The 27178-nt window shown below is 39.0% G+C and overlaps 1 protein-coding gene across 3 annotated transcripts in view; it reads right to left on the bottom strand.

The window, feature by feature from the left end:
* Window positions 1-20458, bottom strand: part of LOC133379760 (ABC-type organic anion transporter ABCA8-like) — a 140721-nt gene extending 120263 nt beyond the window's left edge. For 2 of the 3 annotated variants that reach the window (XR_009761255.1, XM_061615630.1), the window contains exons 1-2: window positions 19770-20458; window positions 17887-17999 (exon numbers count right to left, since the gene is read on the bottom strand). Coding sequence is in view for 2 of the 3 variants with exons in the window: in XM_061615630.1 (XP_061471614.1) it covers window positions 17887-17991 (105 nt within the window). In the remaining variant the exon portion in view is untranslated. Of the gene's footprint in view, window positions 1-17886; window positions 18003-19769 lie in introns of all 3 variants that reach the window. The other variant, XM_061615631.1, reaches the window with a different exon arrangement.
* Window positions 20459-27178: the final 6720 nt, after the last annotated feature.

Raw genomic sequence — 27178 nt, 5'->3', positions numbered from 1 at the left:
CCACTTTCTGTGCAGCTTGGAAGAATTTGGTTCTTAAACCGCAAGATTTTTTGCCTATTAATGAATAATTAATTTACAGTAGTGGGGCGCAGCCCTGCAACAAGGGTGGGGCAAATGGGTGCACTGCCTCCCCCCATTTGTGCTTTGCCTCCCCTAGGATGTTTTTTTTTAAGTTTTAATTTTAATGTATGGCATGACAGACAATTACATCCTCCATTTAAAGAATGACAGCTTGTTTGAAGAACAGGAGCAATTAAAGAGTAGGGCCCTCTGAAAAAATAAGTGAATAAGGCAGGCTGAGTACACAACAAAAACCTCATCTGGAAGAGCCTCCCAAAGTTGGCTCACTCAAGACCTTCCCTGGCTGACTTCCCGGAAGGAGTGCTGGCTGGTGGTTGTCTCTGAGGGAGCTCTGCCTCAGAGGAAGCTTTTTTCAGGTTAAAAGCCAGCCAAGAGGAATCTTGGACTGGCTTAAATGTTCTCCAAGGTATAGGAGAACCGATCAGATTTTCCACAAGACTTCGTTGAGCTGTCGGCGGCTGGAATTGATCAGGAAATTCCTGAGATAAGAAGGCATGCCGATCGGCTGAAGACGGAGTCAGGATTTCCACGCAAGCTGTACTGGAAAAAAGCGAAACGTTCTTTTTTTTCTTCTTAAAAAAAACGTTCTTAACCAGCGAGCCTACTTCTGTCTAAATCTTATCATTTGGCTTAAATTACTACAATAAAAGGGATTTGTTTATGAATCAGCAACTGAGAAACCTGGGTGAGTCATACTTTTTCTCTTTTAAATATAATTAAGGAAGAAAGAAAATGTAAACAACTTATATACTTTTTTTACAACAAAAAGCTGGCCTGAATTTGGAGTTTTAAAGTTTAAAAACGGATGAGAGGTAATTATTATATTTTGGACTATTTTTCTCTTTGGACTATTTCTTTTTGGACGAATCTGCTGCTCGTATATGTTACTAATTGTTTGGTGTTGGCAACCAGAATTGTTTTGCATTCTTGGATGTAGATAAGAACTGTGCTGTGCTGGCTGGACTTCAATAACAGGCCTGGAATATTAACTTTTTTGTTGGTGGAGGAAAAAAAAAGAAATAGACTGCCTCTAGGTTTTGGAACAGTGATTAATATCAGAAATTAAAGGCTTTTCTTGAAAATGACAACTAAAAAAGCAACTAAGACCCAGGAGCGAAGAAGAAGTTCTACTGATCCACAGGAAGGGGTTATACCCCCAGATATGTTTCAAAAAATAATGGAAGGGATTAATGATATAAAACAGGAAATGAAAACTGAATTGACAGATATAAAAGACTATATTAAAACACAAGTGGATGAGATTAAAGGGACAATTGGGCAAATAAAGGAGGATGCAAAAAACACTAAAGAAAAGGTACAAATCTTGGAGAATAGAACAGATATATTAAATCTGGAATTAGAAAAAAACTTGGACTATATGGCTGTGACTGAAATGAAAAATAAAGAACATTGTTTGAGATTCCGTGCAATTCCTGAGGAAACAGGTGAAGACATCAGAGATAAAATTGTTAATGCTCTAGTAAAATTTCTGGATTTGAATGAAGATCGGATGGAATTTGAAATAGATAAAGTGTATAGAATTAATTCCAGATATGCAACAATGAATAAAATTCCAAGAGATGTGCTTGTTCATTTTATAAAGAAGACGACCAGAGATATGGTATTACAGCAACACTTTAAAAATACCTTTAAAATTGATGGTAAGGAAATACTGGTGATGAAAGAAATTCCTATTAGACTTTTACGTAAGAGAAAATAATATGCTTTCTTTACAGAGAAACTTAAGCAACGCAAAATTCAATTTAGATGGGATGTTCCAGAAGGAGTGATCTTTACATTCAGACAACAGAAATATAGATTGAATACTGTTCAAAAAGCAAGGGACTTCTTGAGAAAAGCTTCAAAAGATATGGATGAAGATAAACTCAAAGATATGGATATAATTCCTGGGGAACAAAGTCAACAAAATATGCAGAGGAAGGGAAGGAAGATGATGGACTAAAAGGAGCATCAGGCACATTTTAAAATACACTCTTAAAGATGGATTACAAATATCTAACTTGGAATATAAATGGAGCCAATACGGCGCAGAAGAGAAAGAAAGTGTTTCATTATTTGAAAAAATTAAAATTGGATATAATTTGTTTACAAGAAACTCATATTAAGAAGAAAGATTCCAAATATTTGATTTGTAAAAATTTGGGTGAAGAATTTATTTCGGCTGGACCAAAAAAAAAAAATGGAGTTGTTCTCTACATTAACCCACAATTGCTTCCTAAATTGGTATTACTGGATGATAGTGGTAGATTTGTGGGGGTCGAAATTACTCTACAGGGTACAAACATTTTGATAGTGGGTATCTATGCCCCCAATGAAGATAAAACAAGGTTTTACACAGGACTTATGGAAAAATTGTCAGAGTTTTCATATGACCATTGGTGTGTTATGGGTGATTGGAATGGGGTAATCTCACCAAAAATTGATAGGCTTTCTGAAAAAAATATCAAAGAGACACAGGGTAAATTACCGAAGATTTGCTTTGAACTGATGGAACATTTAGAATTGGTGGATACCTGGAGATATATAAATGATAACGCAAAGGAATTTACTTATTTTTCAGAAAGACACAAAACATTCTCGAGGATTGATATGATTTGGATGTCTAAAATTTTAGCGAAGGACACTTTTAAAATGGATATATTACCAAAAACTTTTTCGGATCATAACCCTGTGATATTAACTTTAAAAAAGAAAAATCTTGGATTTAGATGGAGACTAAATGAATCTTTATTACAGAATGACAAAGTAGTACAAGAATGTAAGAAGAAATTAAAAGAGTTTTTTGAACATAATTTACATAAAGGAACAAGTGAAAATATTGTTTGGGATACAAGTAAGGCATTTATGAGGGGATATCTTATTAAATGTAACTCTGAATTAAAAAAAAAGAAACAACAGAAAATGCAATTAATCTTGGAAGAAATAAAACAAAAAGAGGAAGAATTGAAAAAGAATCCAACTAAAGTTTCTATTGTAAATGAAATCAAAATGTTACAGAAGCAAGTATCAATGCTGACAGTTAGAGAAATTGAAAGAAAACTAAATTTTGCTAAACAAAGGACTTTTGAATTTGCAAATAAACCTGGGAAATGGTTAGCATATAAATTAAGAAAAGAACGCCAAAAAAATATCATTTTAAAGATACAAGAAGGAGATGAGACGTTGACAGATAATGTAAAAATTAAAAAGATTTTTCATCAATATTATTCAACATTGTACAAATGTCAGGAAATTCCATCTGAAAAAATAGAAGAGTATATATCTAAACAGAATTTGCCTAGAATTACAGACTTTCAGAGACAAGCTATTAATGGTCCTATTACGTCAAGAGAGATATCTAAAGCTATAAACAAAATTAAATTAGGAAAGGCACCAGGACCAGATGGGTTATCTGCAATGTATTATAAATGTTTGGAGGAAGAACTCTTACTATCTTTACAGTCTACAATGAATCTTATTCTGCAAGAGGGAAAGATACCGGATAGTTGGAAAAATGCTAATATAACATTAATACCTAAAGAGGAGCAAGATTTAACTAAAACAAAAAATTATCGACCAATATCTCTATTGAATAATGACTATAAAATTTTTACAATGATCTTGGCAGAAAGATTGAAAATAATATTGCAACAATTTATTCAGGAAGATCAATCAGGGTTTTTACCTAAAAGACAATTACGTGACAACGTCAGGAATGTCTTGAATGTCTTGGAATATTTAGAACAACGAAATGATAAACAAGCAGCTTTGATTTTTTTAGATGCTGAAAAAGCATTTGATAATTTGAATTGGAAATTTATGTTTCAGGTTTTGGAGCAAATGGATTTTGGAGACAATTTTATAAAATGGATTAGATCGATTTATACATCTCAGAAGGCTCAGATAATTGTTAACGGAGATTTAACGGATTCATGTGAAATACAAAAGGGTACAAGACAAGGATGTCCTTTATCTCCCCTTTTATTTATTTTGGTCTTAGAAGTGCTGCTTAGAGATATAAGGCAAAATAAAAGAATTTCGGGATTAAAGATAAAAAAAGAAGAATATAAATTGAGAGCATTTGCTGATGATTTGATAATTGTACTAGAAAATCCTTTGGAAGGAATTAATGTATTGATGGACAAATTAAAAGAATTTGGACCGTTAGCAGGATTTAAGATCAACAATCAAAAAACAAAGATGTTGGTGAAAAATTTAACTTTAAGGGAACAGAAAGAGTTAATGGACAAGACAGATTTTACAATAGAGAAAAAGTTGAAATATTTAGGTATCATTATGACAAATAAAAATTCAAAGTTGTTTCATAATAATTATGAAAAATTATGGACAGAGATTAAGAAAGATTTGCTAAGATGGGATAAACTACAATTGTCATTAATGGGTAGAATATCTGTGATAAAAATGAATGTATTACCGAGAATGATGTTTTTGTTTCAAACAATACCTGTAATATCCTCTGATTTACCTTTTAAACAATGGCAAAAAGATATCTCTAAATTTGTATGGCAAGGAAAAAAACCAAGAGTTAAATTTAAACTACTACAAGATGCCAAAGAAAGAGGAGGACTGGGATTACCAAATCTGAGACTTTATTTTGCTGCCTGCTGTCTAGTCTGGATAAAGGAATGGATTTTATTGAGGAATAAAAGACTATTGGATTTGGAGGGCCATAATTTGAAGTGGGGATGGCATGGATATCTATGGTATGACAAAGTAAAAGTAAATGTAGACTTTAACAATCATTTCATAAGACGTCCTCTGTTGAAAATATGGAATAGATATAAACCAAGGTTTTATTCGACAATACCATTATGTGTCTCAAGTCAAGAAGCGTTTTATAGAAGAGAAATGGCTGGAAAAGAGAAATGGTTAACTTATCAAGAACTATTAGAAAATGTACATGGAGAATATACAATGAAAGAGAGAGAACAACTGACAAAGGAAGGATATAGTTTTCAATGGTTTGCCTATTTACAATTGTTAGAAAGATATAAAATGGACAAGAAAATGTATGGGTTTGAAATAAGTAAATCTGATTTTGAAATAGGATTGTGTACAAATGATGAAAATATAATTGCGAAAATGTATAAACTCTTATTGAAAATGGATATGGAGGAAGAACAAGTAAAAGAGTGTATGGTAAAGTGGGCAAAAAATTTTGGTCATAACATACAAATGGATCAATGGGAAAATATGTGGAAAAAAGGTTTGAAATTTACACTATGCTATAATCTTAAAGAAAATTTTTATAAAATGATGTACCGTTGGTACATGACTCCAGAAAAGTTGTCAAAAATGTATAGTAATGTTTCTAATGTTTGTTGGAAATGTAAACAACAAGAAGGATCATTTTATCATATGTGGTGGTTATGTAAAAAGGCAAAATCATTTTGGGCACAGATAGGTAGGAAGATGCAAAAAATTCTAAAGATAAATATTCAGTCAAAACCAGAATTTTTTTTATTGGGTTTTATGGATAAACAAATAGAAAAGAAATATGGAAGAATAATATTATATATGATTACGGCAGCAAGATTATTATATGCACAAAAGTGGAAAATGGAATCAACACCAACAATGGAAGAATGGTTATTGAAATTAATGGACTTAGTAGAAATGGATAAATTGACATGTTTACTTAGAGAAAAATCGACAGATACATTTCTTAAGGAATGGAAACCTCTCTTAGACTTTTTGTTGAAAGATCAAAATAAAATGATGATACTGGGATTTGACGATTAATTAAGACAGCCTATGGAGAAAAGGGACTCTGTATGTATACATTAAGGGACAGGTTTGATGTATATTATATACTTATAGCTGATCTGCGACAAATCGGAAGTCAACTATTTTATTTTCATTTTTTGTTGATGTATTGTTATGTCTTTTTGACTTTGTTTTGTTTGTTTTTGGAAAAATTTGAATAAAAATTATTAAAAAAAAAAAAAAAGACCTTCCCTGGCTGAGGGGGGTTGCTTCATGCTCACAACATTTTATATAATTACTTAAATAATCCTGGGGGGAAAACAGCTTATATAATAATATGACCTTTGAAGAGTTAAATACTAGAACTTTGTATTATGGGCTAGAGTTAGACTCCACCCCTTGGACTTTCATTTGCTTTGCTTTTCCGTTTCAGTTGTGTTCTCTACCCAGCCAGCCATAAAGAAGCATGTTTGTTTGTCTGCAGTGGGAAGAGTTTATTTATTCTGCAGTTCAGAGCTTGGAAAAGTTACTTTTTTGAACTACAACTCCCATCAGCCCCAGCCAGCATGGCCACTGTATTGGGCTGATGGGAGTTGTAGTTCAAAAAAGTAACTTTTCCAAGCTCTGGTTTATGATGAATAGAACAGGATTGGGTGCTTATTGCTAAAGGGTGAAATAAATTACATGTTCTCAAATAATATCTACCCTAAGTTACTGTTTACTCTTAAAAGCACTCACTATCTCCAAAATCATAGTGGCTATTTTTTCTTGAGTACTTGATGGCAAAGGATGAAAACAGCCCTAGAGGAAAAGAAATATTGCTGTGTACACTACAGTTAGCTAGCTGGGAGGCTGGCCACCTAGGCTGTAACTCAGGCCTTACTTCTGATTTCCCCAGTGTGTGCAGCTCAGCATGAGGCTTTTTCAGGGTTAACAGGTGAAAAATTAAATAGGGCACAGGATAGCAATTCAGAGAGGCCAAAGTAGTGTGGACCAAAAAACAAGTACCAAAGGTCCTTGAAGAGAGACACTGTATACACATGTTTATATGCTAATGCTAGAACGGGCCAACTGTGCCCGTTCCTGGAGACACCTGATCTGGCTACGGTGATACATGCCTTGGTTACATCCCGTTTAGATTACTGTAACGCGCTCTACATGGGGCTGCCTTTGAAGACTCTTCGGAAACTTCAATTAGTACAACAAGCGGCAGCTAGGATACTAACTGGGGCTGGCTACAGGGATCATACAACTCCCTTGTTGCAACAGCTGCATTGGCTGCCAGTTTGTTTCCGGGCACAATTCAAAGTGCTGGTTTTGACCTATAAAGCCCTATATGGCTTAGGCCAAGGCTATTTGTCAGACCGGGCCCTGAGATCTTCAGGAGAGGCCCTCCTCTCAGTCCCACCACAGTCACAAGTGTGATTGGTGGGGACACGAGATAGGGCCTTTTTGGCAGCTGCCCCTAGGGTTTGGAACTCCCTTCCAAGGGAGGCAAGAATGCCCCCCTCTTTACTGTCCTTTCATCGACAGGTAAAGACTTATTTATTCCAGCAGGCTTTTGGAGTAGAAGTTGTTAAGGACAGGACTTAGAGGTATCCCGTATTGTTTTACGGTTTGATCACATTGACCTCTGTCGGAAGAGAGACAGGGGGAGTGTGACTCTGTTGATTCTCCTTGATCTCTCAGCGGCTTTCGATATCATCGACCATGGTATTCTTCTGGGAAGACTAGCTGAGTTGGGAGTGGGAGGGACTGCATGGTGGGGTTCTGCTCCTACTTGGCGGGTCGGCTCCAGAAGGTGGTGCATGGGGAACATTGCTTGGCACCCTGGACTCTCCAGTATGGGGTTTCACAGGGGTCAGTTCTGTCCCCCATGCTGTTCAACATCAACATGAAACCGTTGGCTTTCGTCATCCGGAGCTTTGGAGTGCGTTGCCATCAGTATGCTGATGACACGCAGCTCTATTTCTTCTTTTCATCTTCTTCAGGTGAGGCTGTCAATGTGCTGAACCAGTGCCTGGCTGCGACAATGGACTGCATGAGAGCTAATAAACTGAGGCTCAATCCAGACAAGACTGAGATGCTTCTAGTGGGTGGTTCTTCTGACCGGATGGCGGATGTCCAACCTGTTCTGGATGGGGTTGCACTCCCCCTGAAGGAGCGGGTTCGTAGCTTGGAGGTTCTACTAGAACCATCTCTGTCACTTGAGACTGAGGTAGCCTCAGTGGCACGGAGTGCCTTCTACCAACTTCGGTTGGTGGCCCAGCTACACCCCTATCTGGACAGGGATAACCTGGCTTCAGTTGTCCATGCTCTGGTAACCTCCAAGTTAGATTACTGCAATGTGCTCTATGTGGGGCTGCCTTTGAATATGGTTCGGAAACTGCAACTTGTGCAAAATGTAACAGGGACCAGACAATTCGAACATATAAAACCGATTCTGGCCAGCTTGCATTGGCTGCCTGTATGTTTCTGAGCTCAATTCAAGGTGCTGGTTTTAACCTATAAAGCCTAACATGGCTTAGGACCACAATACCTGATGGAACGCCTCTCCTGACATGAACCCACCCGTACACTACATTCAACATCCAATGCCCTCCTCTGGTAGGGTTGCCATATTCCAGTTCCACAAATCCGGGCAGGTTAATTTGCATATTATGTAAAGTATTTGCGTATTATGCAAATATCTGCATATTATTTGCATATTATGCAAATATCTGCATGTTATTTGCATATTATGCAAATATCTGCATATTAATATTTGGATTGTCCAGTTGTTTTGTTTTTGTGCCTAGGAATTACCACCAAAAGCTAGGGAAAGATGTGAGAAATCTTTTTTTTTAAAGCAACATTTTCAGCCTTAAATGCCTAGACTCTAGTTTCCAACACTATGGAGTATTTATTGATTGATTAAGAGAATTTATATCCTGCCCTTTTGCTGTTAAAAACAGAGCTCAGCACAGCTTACAAATATAACAAAAACAATAAAAATACACAATCAATATAAAAACATAATAAAAACACAAAATAGCAACAAACATAAAGTAAGTAAGGGCAGCAGTACGGTTAACCATATACGATATATTTCAGCGATGTGGTGGGTGGAGAAAAACAAGAAGCCAAAATGTTAGGAAAAGGAGTCTTTCACACCACATGCTCAGTTCTAAATACTGTTGCAGCAAGTTTTACAAGTTCCTCCAGTATTCCACTGATGCAGGCACTCAGACATTCAAAGTATCTGTATGTTTCTTAGGTTTTATAAAAGCAGAGCTTTGCTTAACTCAAAATTTCTCAACCACATCTACACAGGTTCCACCTCCATACTCAAAATGAAACTGGGCCTGGAAGTGTGCAACAACCCCACACATACCTTGCTAATTAGATTACCAATGCCAGGATGTCTGTCTTATCGACTACTCTCCTGCTCCCCCCCCCCCCGGGCGTCATAAAAGACCCAGTCCTGGGCTCAGAAAGAAAATAAATATCTGATCCTCTTCAAAGTATTGAGAAGCCTCTTGTTTTAATTGAAATAATAATTATAAATTCTTGCTCTTATCACTAATGGGAGTTAATTATCTTGCATATGCTGCTGTTGCTTCTATGGCTGTAACGGAGTGAGGTTAAAGATAAGTGAAATGCAAATAGGAAAAAAAAACACAGAAAGCAGTAACACTTTCCTAAATGTAATACCATACCAACCACAACAAGATTCCTATGAGTAAGGCAGAAAACTAAGCATCTCATAACCAGTCAGTATTCCTAACCAAAAACCAAAAAAATGATAAATGAAGAAATATTTATATAAGCATGACTATCAAATATATTTATTATTTACACAAACTGTAAAGATATTTATAGTGCAATCCTAGGTTTATTTATTCAGAAGCAAGTCCCAGTGTATTCAGTGGGGCTTACTCAAACAGGGACAGAAATGCAACCTCAAGTGATAAACAACTTTATTCACGCAACCCAAAATTCCGAATCATGCCACTTTACGCTGTTTTGCAACTGTTTATACTTGTTTTTATGGTTATTGGATTTTAAATGGCTTTATTTCTTGTTGTGAGCTGCCTTGGTTTTCAACCCTACCTCACAGGGGTGTTGGAAAGACTCCATACACACACACGCACACACTGCAGATGTACAAATACATACAGCCCATATAATAGTTTATTGTCAAACCAGTTGGTCATTGCAGAAAAATCAGTATTAGTTTTAAAAAAATCAGTATTACTTTCCTACAGAATAAAAACTGTAATACCTAAGTAAGCCCTGCCTACTTGCTTTAAAATAGGACTGGAGAAGGGGGCAGAAAGAGTTAGAACACAAACACAATTCTTTTTTACATTCACTCCAAAGTCCCATTGATTTTGAGCACATTCATAACCATGTCTACTCAAAAGTAAGTCCTATTGAATTCAATGGGATTTACTCTGGGCATATGGGATTAGCATTGCTTTTACAAAAATCAAGCATTGGGAAGGTTTTCAAAACACTGCCCAAGATCTGACTCCTGCACACAAGAGGAAAAGAAACTGAAATGTATATACTTGCCCAATTTATGAGATTTTCAGATAAACGGGGGGGGGACCACCATTTTGTTTTCTAGACACTGCCTCAGGTCAATGAAACTGAAACAATCCTGGCTTCTCTGATTGGCTGCAATGCTGAACGGGTGGGGTTAAAGCTAGAAAGTGATGTAGTACTGTATACAGTACTGTTTAAAGAAAGATTTAACAGTCGGGGGGGCGGCTGATGTTTTTATGCATATCTCGAGAACCGGACCAACTAGAAACTTAATTTTTTTAAAATTAAAGCTGAGAATCCAGGCCACCTAAGGGGCTAGCCGGGCTCCAGGTGGCATGCATAGAATCCGGGTAAAACCCAGCTAACCGGGCAATATGGCAACCCTATCCTCTGGATGCCTACTCCGAGAGAAGCTTGGAGTCTGGCAACAAGGGAGAGGGCCTTCTCAGTGGTGGCCCCCAAATTATGGGATTTTTTTGTGACGAGGTGCACCTGGTGCCAACACTGTTATCTTTTCGGTGCCAGGTCAAGACTTTCCTCTTCTCTCAGGCATTTTAGCATGTGTTTTTAAATGGCTTTTTAAAAATGTGCTTTTAAATTTTATATATGTTTTTAATTGTTGTAAACTACCCAGAGAGCTCCGGCTATGGGGTGGTATACAAATGCAATAAATAAATAAATGACAAAGAGGTAAAATTCCTAGATACCTTAAATACTGTATCCTAGAACTGTTGGTCAAGGAACTGACCAGAGGGATGGCAACTCTGGACTTAATCTTGAATGGTGCTTAGGACGTGGTGCGAGATTTAAGTGGTCACTGCTCCTAATCAGTTTGACAACATAGTGCTATTAAATTAAGCATGCATAGCCAATTGTTAAGAAAATTCAACATAGTCAGTTTTGACTTCAAAAGAAGACACTTCCCAAAAATGAGGGGTTAGTTAAAAGTTACTCTCTGGTCCCATTGTGAACGTTAAAGCGGGGTATGCCTGTAAATGTTAAAGATCAGTGCAGGTTCCTAAAATGTGAGTGCTATAGTGTGAGCTTCCGCCGGGCCTTGAAGACCTGGCTCTTCAGACAGGCTTTTGGGGTGGGTTAGGTTTTATTATTATTGTTGAGATTTTTAATGTTTTAATGTATTTGTATGTTTTCATTCTGTACGTCGCCCAGAGTGGCTGGACAACCAGCCAGATGGGCGACTAATAAATCTAATAAATAAATAAATAAATATAAAGCTTAAACCCCAATCCTCAGGTTTTTGGGCAAGGAACCTTGGCTTCAGGCCCAAGGGTAGTTTTACTATCTATTCCTAGGCCCATCCTTGTCAGCACATTAACTGTGGCTAGGGAATCATGTCCATCTCACCCCCAACTCCAGCCTTGAGGCATTGAGTCTGTGATCTGGGCAATCCTCAAGAAGGGCTCCTGTCCCCAGCATCTGGCCTTGAGGCTTTGATAGACACGTCTGAGGAACCCCCCCTCCACCTTCTAGAAGGTGCCTCAAGGTTCTCACCAATTTCCCCACGTACTCCATTTTTCCTAACCCTGCACTGACCATGCCAAAACAACCTTTTAACCTAACCCTGCCACCAATTCACAATTCAGTGTTACACAGGCAAAAAACCTCCCCAGTCAAAATGACAAAGGAAGGTAAAATGTCTGTGAGGCTCCCTAGTGGCAATCAGCTAAACCCACACTGAAAAGGTCATGGGTGGCAGGGCGGGCGCTGCCGAAAACCACAATGAGCGGGAGAATGGGTGGGGTGAAAGAGCTAGCCAATCAGGTGGCTCTGCACATCACCCACAGCAGACTAAACATCTGCACCCGGCACCAGGGGTCATGCCCCATCAAGGTAGGAGCCAGGTGCAAAAGACAAACCATTCTTCCCACAGCAAAGCTGGGAGAGGGGATCAGGATCACAGATGGGTGCACAGAAAACAACTTCTAGGCACTATCTGATTTCAGGTGAGGAAAGAAGCATCCTGATTGCTAGGGGAAAGGGGCAAACTAAGGAGATTCCAAGGACTAGAAAATAGAATGGAAGCAGGAAAAGTGCACTTTTCCCTTGAAAGGAAAGGTAAAACAGTAGCTCTTTAGGATCCTGGGAATTCCAGTTGTCTGGTGTCAGAACAACTCACTTGTCAGTCACAGTTCTGATTTCACTTATTGGCGGATAACACTGACAGCCAGGAGCAGCCAGGCTGGCTCATGTCACAGAAATTGCTTAAAAGGGTACCTGCACATTGTGCCCTATAACTTTATTTCTAGGAGGGCAAGAGACTTTTTTTTTTTAAAAAAAATGAAAACTCAGATTCTGGATTACCTGCTGGAGTCATCACTGAAGGCCTTCATGTATGCCATGGAGCCACAGATGAGTTGGTGACCCCTGATCTAGCAAGTATAGTGCCTTAGCCTCCCAACCTAAAGACTGGGAACAGTAGGCTGGGAGACCCCTATATTGCCTCCACCTAGGTCCCTGCCAGAACCACAGATGGTTCAGAAATTGTAACATTGTTTATTCATTACATTTATATCCCACCTTTTTCTCTAAAGATCTCAAGGTGGCATACATGGTTCTCCTCCTCCTCATTTAATCCCCACAACAACCCTGTGAGGTAGATTAGGCTGAGAGGCAATGATTGGCCCAACGTCACCCAGTGAGCTTCATGGCTGAGTGGAGATTTAAACTCTGGTCTCCAAGGTTCTAATCCAACACTCTAACCACTACACCACACTAGCTGTCATTGGGGCCAGGTTCTGTGCCAGACACTTCACCCACCTTTGCCAGGCTTGCATTGTAGTCCCTGAGAAGAGGTTTTCCAGTGCCAAAAGAACAGAATGTCTTGGAGACATTTCTGTTTTCCCTGGGGGCACTTCTATTTCCACCCAAGAAATTTCTGGGGTATTGCAGATCATCTGGATTAACTACTTTATTGGAGCCACAACAGAATATAGTTGTAAATTCAAAAGGTTGACATCCCTCCTCCTCATGTTTTGTTTCTGTGTAAAGTTTGTTTATCCTAGTTTTTCTGCCTCGGCACAATGTGCTTTAGCAGTCTGTCCCATCAGTGTTAGCCAGAAGTTGTACAGGGAGAGACTGGGATACAAATAATTTTTTGTCAAGATCATAATTTTTATGGTAGCAACTCTACCAAAGTTAGAGTGGTGCCTCCTCCACCAGGACCTTAGTTTCTGTCTAACAGTTCTCTAAAGAGTATAGGTATAGTTCCTTTTCAATTGCCTCAAGACGTCTGTGATTACAGTCCTCAGATATTTAAAACTGTTTGGTTGGAGCAGCAGTCCTGACAGCTGCTGTAGCTGCTTCTGTTCCTCTAAAGGAGTGTTGCTATGTGCCTTCAAGTGAATTACGACTTATGGCCACCCTATGAATCAGCAACCTCCAATAGCATCTGTTATAAACCACCCTGTTCAGATCTTGTAAGTTCAAGTCTGTGGCTTCCTTTATGGAATCAATCCATCTCTTGTTTGGCTTTCCTCTTTTTCTACTCCCTTCTGTTTCTCCCAGCATTATTGTCTTTTCTAGTGAATAGTGTCTTCTCATTATGTGTCCAAAGTATGATAACCTCAGTTTCATCATTTTAGCTTCTAACAATAGTTCTGGTTTAATTTGTTCTAACACCCAATTTTTTGTCTTTTTTTGCAGTCCATGGTATCTGCAAAGCTCTCCTCCAACACCACATTTCAAATGAGTTGATCTTTCTCTTATCCGCTTTTTTCATTGTCCAATTTTCACATCCATACATAGAGATCGGAAATACCATGGTCTGAATGATCCTGCCTTTAGTGTTCAGTGTACATCTTTGCATTTGAGGACCTTTTCTAGTTCTCTCATAGCTGCCCTCCCCAGGCCTAGCCTTCTGATTTCTTGACTATGGTCTCCATTTTGGTTAATGACTGTGTCAAGGTATTGATAATCCTTGATAAGTTCAATGTCCTCATTGTCAACTTTAAAGTTACATAAATCTTCTGTTGTCATTACTTTAGTCTTTTACGGTTTCTTCAGTCATCCATTGAGATCTGTCTCTCTTTTTAACTAGAGGTATTCCCTTTTTGCATTGTTCCCTGATAATGTCTCTGACTTCAACCCGTAATTCTTCTGGTTCTCTATCAACTAAATTTAAAGCCTCAAATCTGTTCCTTATTTGATCTTTATATTCTTCTGGGATGTTATTTAAATTGTATTTTGGCATTATGATTGCTTTGTTGTTGTTCTTTAGCTTTACTCTGATTTTTGATATTACCTGTTCATGATTTGTACAACAATCTGCACCTGGTCTTATTTTTGCAGAAAGTATGGAACTTCTCCATCTTCTGCTACCAATTATATAATCAATTTGATTCCTATATTGACCATTTGTTGATGTTCGCATTTACAGTCATCTTTTTGGTTGCTCAAAATATGTGTTTGCAAGAAACAAATTATTGGCTTCACAGAATTCAATAAGCCTTTCCCCTGCTTTATTTCTATCTCCTAAGCCCCATTTCCCCACAATTTCTACTTATTCTCTGTTCCCTACTTTTGCATTTCAGTCCCCCATGATTATCAGCACATCTTGTTTTGGTGTGTGATCAATTTTTTTCCTGTACTTCTGCATGAATGCTTTCCAATTCCTCTTCTTCTGCGTTTGCCGTCGGAGCATAGACTTGGATGATGGTTATGTTAATAGGTTTCCCATTTAATCTCATTGATATCACTCGCTCAGACCTTGCGTTGTACCTCCTAATTGCTTTTGCTACATCACTTCTCACTATTAAAGCAAACCCGTTTCTTCTTGATTTCTCATTTCCTGCATAAAATATTTTGTAGTTGCCTGATTGAAAATGTCCCATTCCCGTCCATTTTAATTCACTCACACCAAGTATTGTAATGTTGATATGTTCCATTTCTTGCTTGACAATTTCTAACTTTCCCTGGTTCATGCTTCTCACATTCCATGTTCCTATTGTGTAAGTCGTACAACTCCGGACTCTCCTTTTGCATCTGTGCGCATCGGCCTCTGGGCTTCCTTTCAGCTTTGACCCAGCTGCATCATTAGTCACAGTGCTACTCGTACTTGTCCTTTGTTCTTCCCCAGTAGCTCATTGAGTGCCTTCTGACCTGGGGGTCTCATCTTCCAGCACTATCTCGTGTTGCATTTTGAATACTCTGTACATAGCGTTTTTGTTGTAAGAGATATTCAGAGGTGGTTTACCATTGCCTTCCTCTGAGTTTGGATGCATCTTAGTCTGGTGTTTTAGCTTTGACCATTTTGTAGTTGCCTGATTGAAAATGTCCCATTCCTGTCGATTTTAATTCACTCACGCCAAGTATTGTTGTGTTGATGCATTCCATTTCTTGCTTGACAATTTCTAACTTTCCCTGGTTCATGCTTCTCACCTTCCATGTTCCTATCGTGTGCGTCGTACAACTCCGGACTCTCCTTTCGCATCTGTGAGCATCAGCCTCTGATCTTCAAATCACACTTATAATTAATTTCTCACCTTGCTACCTTGTGAAAATCTGTCAGCATTTTCTTCAGTTCCAGAATAGCCACTTTTAGATATGTTGTCTACAAACCAATTTATTCATTGTGGATTCCCATAATTTCTACTGCTCTTACTCTTGGATTACCAAGATGCCGGGGGTTCAATAATCACTGTGCAGAGTAAGGGAGAAAGTGGGCATCATTGCTAGATCCCCTTCTTCAAAACAAATGGCTGGGAACCTAAAAAAGTTCCCAACATTTCCCCCCCCCAATGGTTCACTTGAAATTTGCTGAGGGTCTTGGTGGGCCACTTTTTCTGCCTCATGTAGCAATTGCAATGCGCTGTGCTAGATGCGGTATGCTTGTTAATTTTGTTTTTATTGCTTCTTTTATTCCTTGTACTGTATGTCGTATTTTATTGTAAGACAATCTTGCCTGATAGAATGATAACTGTACGCTCAAAAAGGTGGTTTTGGCTGTTTAAAAATGACCATTGCAAAGAACAACATTTTATTTCATCCTTTGTACTTGGAATCCCACTTTAAATTTCTAGGTTCTATTTGATTGGGAATATACTCAAAACCCATTGCAGAAAATTATGTTATCTATTGTCACACACTAACGTTTATGTGACTTATAGGGTATTTCTTCTTTGCATTGACTTCTGCAAGGATCTGTGCAAAAGAGCTTTCAGAGACAGCAATAAATTGTCATGGTAATGCTCTGGTTTGATGAAGATTTTATTATTTATTTTATTGCTCAGGGTTCCCCCCCCCCCAATCCTTTGTTGTATTGCCTGGTTTTTCAAAACCCTTGATCCTGGCTTTTATGTACTGTTTTTTATATACCTAGTATATTTCAGTATTTGTATACTATATCTTTGAGATTGTTTTTGAGCTTTTTTGAAAAGGCCTTTGGTCATAAGAAATACAATTTTGACCTCAGCTTGAATTGGAGCCAAAGTGGCATATTTCAAGATCTATATACCACTCATATCTGACTCCTTAAAAATTCTACCTACTTTTCACTGTTTCAGTCAGGACAGCTTACGGCCAGTACAAGAGAGAAATATTCCCCCTATTTTTCTTTTCTTTTTTTACATTGTTTGCAAAACCACAATTATACCAATATTGTGACTTGTGTATAATAATATCTTGACAGTGTTATCATAGCAGCGAAGGCATACTGAACAGAACATTATCAGTGCTTAATATTCTTTTTTTAAAAATGACATGGGAAGGGGGTGAAATTGCAGATATGTCAAAGTTAAGAACTAAATTTATCCCAATAAGATAAAAAATTTTTCATATCTTGTGCTTTGTTATTCCAGAATAAAATTAAGGAACTCAAATTTCTCAATTAATTTTATTATCCTGCTATCCACCTTCTTTAACTTTTACCACTTTTGTTAACCTGATCATGTATGCTATGGCCCACATTCATAGGATCCATTTATTTGAGAGTGATTTAACTATAGAAAGGCAGCATACAAACAGATGATGATAAATTGTAATTGAACTTTTTTCCAATTATAGCAAATAGCCATACTGGTTGTTGTTTGCTTTTATGATTTTTTTAACTTATCAGTATTAATATGCTTATGTTTATTGTATCAATATTAATATGCTGATCATTGCATTGGAGGCCTTTGGACCAAAAAATGGTGTATCAGTAAATAACAGTAAAATAATAATAAAAATATCATTTCCCCCTCCTTTTCTTGTATGCTTACTAGAACATCCTTGGAATGACATGCAGTGGGTATTGGGTCAAACAAACCTTCTGCCATTAACATGGTCCTTTGTACAAAGATAACTGAACACTGAAGGCTAGTTATCTACTGTAACTTCATAAATGAACTTCTATTTCTGACATAATTGAAAATCAAAACAAAACAATAACAGAATAATAACCACTAGCAATAAACCACAAAATTAGCTGTCTGTATTCAAACTAACAAATTTTCACAACTTTAAATTTAAAAATATCAGAAGAAATGCTGAATATTTTTACCTCAGTTGGCAATTTATTTTCTTTCATCTCAGTTAGCAATTTATACTTGCCTGAAAGCTTTGCATTTTCATCCTCCATTTCAGAATTATATTTTTCCACAATAGTGCTATCGTTTGTTGACACATGGTTCTATTTCTCTGGTGTTGTTTTTGCATTTTCAGGCCTGCTTGAAATGAAAAATAAGCCTGTACAGTCAGAAGTCATTTACCCTAGGCAAAGTGCATCACTGGGCAAACATTTCAACACAGTTCTCCCTTATTTGCACAGTGTTCTGTGTAGGTTTGCTTCCCTAATCAGATCAATACCTGGATATGGGAAGGTACCATGCAGTGTCTCGAACAGACTTTCTCAACTTGGTGTTTTTCAGATATTTTGGACTACAACTCTCATCAGCCCCAGGAAGAATCAGGGCTGATGGTGGTTACAGTCCAATAATCTGGAGGATACCAGGCTAGGGAAGGTTAATATGGATTTCACAGATGCCACAGTCTGGCCTAGACCATTTAGGATGCCTGCAACAATTGGGGATAAACTGAACAATGACCAGCAGGCCTTATGATCTAAAGGATGCATTAGGATCTCCATCAAACATGTTGTTCTACTTCCCCTGGACCTATTGCTGCCACTTGAACCTGAGTTATTTCTCACCCATCCACAAACACAACTACAGAATGGTTGAGTATCAGATATGAAATAATAGTCTGAGAGAGAAAGGAAGGCATCAGAGCTCTGGCATTCTTCTCCCCTGTTCCCAATAGTGTTTCAATCTCTAGGTGGAGACCCTCTTTGTCCCTTTAAATATTCCAATGCACTGACATTGTATGCAATGGTTCCCATCCTATTTCTCCACTGGCCTGACCAAAAGTCATTTTAATTTGAAAACGTTTAGGCTGACATATTTTTAACACCTGATTTTATCAGTTGTGTTACATTTTATGTAAAACAGCAGTATATAAATCCTGTTTTGTGTTTTTTTAATGTGGATTTTACCCAGCAAAAGGCAGTGAATAAGGAACATACACGAGGGAAAGAATGGTTCCGTAATCCCCAACTGTCTTGGAATATTCAAAGGGACAGAAGTGATCTTGGGTTTGTGATCTTGCAACCCCATCCTAAGGAGATGAAAGGTTCACCCCACATGTTGGCCAGCCTGTAAATGATTGCACACACAGCATCAACAAATCTACTTCAAACATTCAGCCACCTGCAGATTCTATTAAGGACAGGGAAGGAAAAGTAGGAAATATAACTTGAGAGTACTATTTCAAACAAATTCATAAATGGGCCAGAGATCAGCTTCAACCAATCAAGTCATGTTGTAGAGAGCCAAATAAACACAGCTGTCAAAACTGTGCAGTGCTTTGTAAAGCTGCTTAGGGATTGCAACACTGAGGGTAGAATTCTTGGCTGTCCTTGGCATTTGCTGTTTCACAATAAGGTTAACTCTAGCTTTGGTCTTATTGTTCAAGTTGACAATGATATCACGTGTTAACATATTTATATGCATGAAAGAATCCTAGCTCAGGATATTGTTTCAATGTTAGGAAGGCAAAATATTCATGTATTTTAGACTGACCTAAATAAACAACATCACAAACATTCCAATCACCTTTTGCAGCTGATTTCAAAGGGTTAACATGTGCTATCCTATGCAGATATACTCAAAGTAACTCCCACTAAATTTAATGAAAATTATTCGCAAGCAGAAGCATATAGGAATGCAACCTTAATCCACAAATGAGCCAAGTTAGACTGATTGAGTTGGTACGTGTTCTTTAATAGATTCAAATCACATATCAGTTGAGATCCAACTACTCTGAATAACTGTGTTTCAGTTCAAGCAATAAGTGTTCTTCTCACTCCTCATTCCCTTTTCGCTTCTAAAAGCCTAGGCTGAGATAATATCAAGAGAGGGTAACTTTGAAAAGCTTACCTTAAGCAATCAGTTTAAGCTAAAAGTTCAGCAAAGGATTCAAAGATGACTGCAGTCTTTTCTTTGTCTGGAATATGATTTATGAAGTCTTCAGCTCCTCTTTCTGCTTCCTTTTTGCCTTTATTCTTTCTATCCGTTAAGGCAGCCAGAAAAGCTACAGTCGTTCACAACCACTTCGTGTTTTTCTCCAGTGTTTCCTCCCCTCCCAAATCTTCTCCCATGACAGTGAAACAGATTCCTTTGTTCTGCCAGCTCTTCATTATTCCTTGTGCAGCTGGACTATTGAAGGAAAACTGTGCTCCAGAGTTTAGCAGAGTCAAACCGCTTTTAAAATACAATCTGACGGCACCAAATTGAAAAGGAAAGTGTATAGTTTTCTAATGCAGGATATTTTTTTAAGTGCACCTCAATCTCTTAGGGTCCCAAAGCATACTTTGGGTTTGGTTTCCTTGGAAAGAAGGTCAATTTGGACAGTGATATAAGGGTTATTTACTCATATATATATTCAAGCAGAGCATAAGTAGCTAAACATCAAACGAACTCTTTGCTCACCACAGGAAAGCAGGGTTCATTGTATTTAATCCTTGAAGTTTAAAAATATTTAGCATAAAAGCTATACACCGAGATCTACTAATAGAGCGTCCATGTCAAAAAAGGCTCCCGTACTGTTAACGGTTGTGTAGAAAAGGAAACTTCAACAGATGTAGCTTATGATCTTTTTCACCTGGCCATCTTACCCAGCAACCACAAAGTTAAGTTAATATTTGATCCAGAATGTTACTTAAGAACATAAGAGCTGCCAGCTGCATCAGGCCAGTGGCCAGTGCCGGAGTTAGACTTGGTAAGGCCCTAAGCTATATAAAGCTTGGAGGCCCTTTGTTAAAAAATTACACCATATATATATATATTATTTATTTATTTTATTTATTTATTTTCATTTCTAGACCACCCATAGCTAATAGCTCTCTGGGCGGTGTACAAACAGGATTAAAATACAATATAGAATAAAATCAGTAACAGAGAAACACATTAAACTAAAAACATTAAACATAAAGCATTAAACATTAAAATGCCTGGGAGTACAGCCAGGTCTTAACCTGGCGCCTAAAAGAAAGAACCGTAGGCGCCAGGTGTATTTCCTCTGGTAAGCTGTTCCACAATTCGGGGGCCACCACAGAAAAGGCCCTAGATCTAGTAACAGTCCTCTGGGCATCCTGGTGAGTTGGTACCCGGAGGAGGGCCTTAGATACAGAACGAAGTGAACGGGTAGGTTCATAGTGGGAGAGGCGTTCCACAAGGTATTGCAGTCCCACACCGTGTAAGGCTTTATAGGTCAACACCAGCACCTTGAATCTAGCTCGGAAACAAATAGGTAGCCAGTGCAAGCGAGCCAGGACAGGTGTTATATGCGCAGACCGATTGGTCCTTGTCAACAGCCTGGCAGCCGCATTTTGCACTAGCTGAAGTTTCCGAACAGTCTTCAAGGGCAGCCCTACGTAGAGCGCATTACAGTAATCCAGTCTAGAAGTTACCAGAGCGTGAACAACCGAGGCGAGATCGTCACTGTCCAGATAGGGGCGTAGTTGGGCTACTAAGCGAAGGTGGTAAAACACATTCCGTGCCACCGAGGCCACTTGAGCCTCGAGCGACAAGGAAGGGTCAAAAAGGACCCCCAAACTAAAACACATAAAAAATTTTAAAAAACCCAAAAAAATTCTGAAAATTTTTGAAGCCCCTGCGGATTGTGAGGCCTTAAGCTGTAGCTTGTTTAGCTTATGCCTAAATCCGGCACTGCCAGTGGCCCATCTAGTCCAGCATCCTGTTCTCACAGATGCCTGTGGTTAACCCACAATCAGGAGCTGAGCACAAGAGCAATCTCCCCTCCGGTGGTTTCCCTCAGCTGGTATTTCAAAGCATGCTGCCTTCAACTGTGGAGGCAGAGCAGAACCATAGTTGCAAAGTTATGCAGGGAAGTAGGAATGCTCTAGTAGAATCAGTACAATTTCTCCTGAGCGATACTAACAGCCACGTGACATACAAAGTGGCTCTTTTTACGCTTTCTGCAAAAAAGATCAGAAAGAAAGAACTAGATAAAATGGCAATAAACTGTTTGGGAGATTCCGATTTTTAAATTGAGCTAATTTGGGGGGGGGAAGTATATTACAGTTCGCAACAACTTGTTCTTTGAATACTTTTACATACTTCTGTATGTTTTTATATTTTATGTTTTCACATTATAATGTATTTGTCATGGCCTTTGGCTAGTACAATAAATATTTTTGAATTGAATTGAAATTGCAAAGTTATGTCACCTATTTATGGAGAAAAGCATAATTTCTTCACATGACATATGTTGTAAGGGGAGTGTTAAGAATGGATAGGGTTTTATTCATTGTAAAATAATTTACTGTGTGATATACACGAAATATGTTGCTTTTGCAGGATGATTTATAACTTTGTCTAAGGCCATAGTTAAAATAGCTTTTCATGCAGTGCTTCATAGAAATGTGCCTTCTGTGTAGCTTGTAGTTAGAAGTTGCTCACAATGTAGTGCTTTATAGAAAGATGCCTTCTGTGTAAATATAGTTAAAAGCTGCTAGAAAAGACACGTAGTTAAGTAGAACAGAAGGGGATTTCTGCCTGAAGTCAGCGAAACTAAGAGACAAGCAGAAATAGACAAGAACCAGAAGAACAGGTGCAGTTTAGACGTTTGTGGTTAGAATTCATCTCGCTTGACCAGCATAGAAGAAGACGTGGCTTAACAAACATAGAAGGGGGTTTTTCTTTGAAAAACGTCAGAAGGGGAAAACCAAGGGAGGAGGAGACATACCAAATATGGATAAAAGTAAATAAGAGTATAGGGGAGGTAAAATCCGAGTAGAGGGAGATGTAAACAGGGGCAGGACTTCATGTGACATGAACAGGCGGCACGGATAGGCTGTAAACCCTGGAGAACTTGACCAATGAGGAAACAGGGGAGGGAACCAAATGGCCGGGCATTAGGATAAAAGAGCTGTACCAATGTCAGTTGGGTGTGCCTACCTCGTGGTGGACACCCGTTCTTGCAAGAATGTATAATAAAAGCTTTTGAAACTGCTTCACTAAAAATCTTGTTGTGGGTCTCTTTAGGACCATTGTTTCTTACAACTGCCAGATACCATTAGAGACCACCCAACAGTAAGTACAATTGACTTCTCACAGAACATAATCCTGGCATCACACCTTTGGATCCTGAGGTGCTTTCACCCAACACAATCAGATATAACCCTGGACAACAGAGCCCATTCTGATGAAAGAACATGACTCTCTCAGGAAAAGTCTTGCTAATTTGCAATGTGTTTGAAATTTATGTTTTTCATCCCACTGACTGCAACACTGAATAATGAATATTTCTTAGAGCCCAATAGGAATAACAAGGACAATATGTTATTCTGTGGCAGATTTGTCATGTACCAGTGAATCTTAACTTTTACGTTACCTGCCTGATTCTACTTCCCATTTTGCCACATTTCTTTTTGCTGCCATCACTCTTGTTAGATAATTAGAGAGAAACAGAGCCTGAAAGTGTACTTGGGTGATCCAGATGTGCTAGGATTTATTAGCAGGGTGACATTCTCAGCAAATTGGGATATAAAATGCAGCTTCAAACTGACTACCCTGATAGAACCCCCGCTCTGCGCTCGGTTTACTTACCGGGCTGCGGGGCGAGATTTGCGGTCTGGAGTGAAGCCAAGCCGCCATCAACAAAGAGGGCAGGTGCGCCTGAACTGGCATGACGTCATCAAGACACGCCTCAGAGGATGAGCGGCCTGGCCTATTTAAGCTCGTGCCGGCTCCTCCTCTCCCTCTTCTTTATTTGGCACCCACGTACCCTCCCTCTGCTGCAGATTAATTTGGTCGCTTTGGGGCCGACTAGGAATTTTTGGCTTGCCTGCACCTTTAGCCGGCGGGTTTCTTTTGCCTACTCCACACTGTGGTTAGCAGTGAGGGTGCTCAGGGTTAGCATGGGTGTTGTTCTGTGTTTATTAGGTTGATTTGGCTGTTTGACTTAATATTTTAATTGGTCGCTTTATGGCAAGGAAGTGTGGAAATGTTAAGGGTGAAGGGCAGCTAGGTGACACCTTTAGGCACCTTTGGAGGTGATAGGCGATTCTGGAGGCCTGCAGCTCAGGGTTGTACGGCCCGAGGGCAGGATACGGGTCGCCTTTGGGGCCAACAGGTCTCATCCACTCGGAGTTTCAGGGGACCGGGGGAAGGCGGTGACACCTGTTGGCCTTCCTACACACCACATGGGTGTGGTCAAGGCAGGGGGTTGGCAGATTGGCACCCCCTTGCCTGGCAGGGGTTGAATTGCCCCAATAGCTGCAAGCAGGCCTTGCCTGACTCACCAAGATAATCCCACACTTATGTTCCCCTCTGCAGGTTCGTTATTCTGATATGGATTTGGTTAATAAAGTGGCCCATTATTTAACCCAATGCATATTGTGTCTGTGTCTTATTTCACCCCTGGGCTGCAAAGCCATTGCTCAATTAACGTTACAATTTTGCTCTAGGCAACTTGTGTCAGAAATAGTCCTTTGCAAGGAGGAATAAACTTTTAAGAGGTTGCAGAGAATTTTGTGTATGACTAAGGATGTAGTTTGCTTGTGGGTGCCAGTTTGGTTGTCATTGCCAACTTGGAGCTGGTTACGGTTCATATTATTTCATTTTCTATGATCTGCTGCTTTTATCTCTTCAACCTTTTTCATTGCTGAAAAATAATGTTATTGTTTTCATTCTTTCTACTGATAGTCTGCATGTGTTTTTAATTCAAAAGTAAATGAGCTATGTAATTGCTCATCAAGTAGGTCTCTTGCCTCATGCTTACTATTTGTCTGAGGACAGTCAACTAAATCTGCCTCCCCTGCCACAATTAAATGACGTTTGTGCAGTTGGATTTTCCCCCAGCTATGTTATTTAATTTTGGAAGTTGAAAACTGAACCCAATTTATCTTGAAGTCTTCATGTTTCTTCTCTGTTGAGTTCTTGCCCTTACATATAGCCTCTGTAAAGTTAACCATCTGAAAACTGATAATGCTGGATCCACCAGCAACACAGCAATGATTACCATGTTTTAAAATTATATTTCTTCCCTCTCCCTGCTGCCCCCTCCCATACCTCGCTTAGGTCAGTTTTTCACTGTGCATTGGCCTGATTGATTTTTGCTTGTCTGAGGCAACAGACTAGTAAACAAAAGAACAAAACTGAGCCATTTGATTAACTCAAGTTTTAAAAAAAGGTACAAAGGGAGACAGGTTAAGAATCATATAATGAATGTTAATGGTGATCATCATCACCTCAGTGACAGAAAAGTTTAAGGGAATATGCATTACAGGTGTTTAGATCAAATATGTCACCGATAACAATGTTGTATTCACTGCTTTAAAAAAAAAAAATCCAGCATCAGGATGCCTCAGAAGCTCAAAGCATACAAGACTGATCCACAAAGATAACGAACACACAAACCAGAGGGGGTGGTACTCCAATGTCCAGTTAGAATTTAGTGAAGCAGCACCAGCTAATGGATCCCAATTCTCCCCCTATCCCAGAAGACATGATTCACTAGAAAAGACAATAGTGCTGGGAAAAACAGAAGGGAGTAGAAAAAGAGGAAGACCAAACAAGAGATGGATTGATTGCATAAAGGAAGCCACAGACCTGAACTTACAAGATCTGAACAGGGTGGTTCACGAGAGATGCTGTTGGAGGTTGTTGATTCATAGGGTCGCCATAAGTCGTAATCGACTTGAAGGCACACAACGACAACAGAAACACAGCATGAACTGAATATTTAATCTCTGGAAAATGCTTAGAGCTATCCACCAATTTGGCTGTACTTATTTAAAATATTTGGCTACGGCCATACTACCCTGAACATGCCCAATCTCGTGGTAAACCACCTCTGAATACCTCTTACCATGAAAACCCTATGAATACATCCAAAAAAAGATAAGTTCGCCATAAGTCGTAATCAACTTGAAGGCATACAACAACAAATTTAAAATATTTACATCCTGCATTTAACAACAATGCAGAACAAACATTACATTGTTTTCTAATAAAACAAGAATTACTAGAAGTGGGAATGGCACTGAATCCTTGCCCAACTGCAACCCATGCTGGATTTGGGGACTTTGTTTAGAGATGGATTGTTTCAGGACTTGTGCAGGAATTTCTCAATCTCTGCAGGGTTATAGTCCCATCCTACAGATTTTCAGATCACATTAAGCCTGGCTCCATGTGCATAGAAGGTTGTCCATGCTAATATGGCACAAATACATTTTCACATTATCTCAGAGAATTTACCTGTTTTGTTTCAGTCTTGCTACACACATAGTCTCCACCATAGTGGTGAATCACTGATACCATTAACCTGATGCTCTCTCGCACAAAGGGGTCACACATATGGGTTAAGTGACATGTGAAAGTTCCCTGTAGCATGCCTTGGTTTGTGTACTTGAGGGCCTGGATCCATGCTTATTACAGCCATTATATTTAGGCTTGAATCTGCAATTACAGCTATTAATAAGATGTCTTTCTAAAGGAAGGAAGTGCTTTCTTGAAGCTCTAAGTGTTCAGCTGTAAAATAAAGGTTCATTTCACAACCTGGGAAAACCAGACTGGATAAATGACAAGAAAACAGGCATCTAATTAGTAGCACCAGTTTTTTCAGTGGTCCGCATATTCTCCATCTTTACAGAGTGATCCTGTTTGCTCAGAACTTCAGTGGCTTTCCCTCAACACCATTTCCCCCCCTTGAATATTCCCTCAAATATATTGTTTTACTGTTTTTACTCACAGCACAGCTCCCTCCCGCCCCCTCTCTCTGCTACCTCCACCACTCCAATAATTCATCCTCAAATGGAAGGGAAAAAACCAAGTCTCAACCATGTTGACTCTAGGGGCTTATCCACACAGCAGCCTAACTTCGTACTAAAGAAGCTGCTTTTACCATCGCAATAGCTTTTCAAGGTCCAAAGTTCTTGCTCAATGGTAGCTTCCAATCTGCTGTTTTCTTTCACACAAGTAGGCGGTCCTCTGGAAAGGTTTAGTATCACTGTTTCCTTGTGGTCCCGCCCCCAATTTTACATGTTTACTCTCTCCGGAGTATCAATATGGCTAATGGAGAAGGGGGGTTGTCAGTTTCATTGTTTCTTGTCAATTGCATGCTTCTCCTGGCTGAAGCCAGAAGAGTGTTGGGGTGCAATTGACATGAAACTATATGAAACTGATTAGAGGGGAGAGTGAGTGAAAGGCAAAGTAGGTAGCAACTGCGGCAGCTTTTGCCAGTGGCAGAGAGAGAGGGAGCGAGCAATGGTGCATAAGAGAGCCCGCCCACTAAAAAAATTGAAGCAAAGCACCTACATGGA

This window comes from Rhineura floridana, chromosome 3 (assembly GCF_030035675.1).
Source record: "Rhineura floridana isolate rRhiFlo1 chromosome 3, rRhiFlo1.hap2, whole genome shotgun sequence".
NCBI lineage: Eukaryota > Metazoa > Chordata > Lepidosauria > Squamata > Rhineuridae > Rhineura > Rhineura floridana.
Note: the sequence above shows the minus strand (reverse complement) of the source record. Positions and strands in the feature narration are given on the sequence as shown.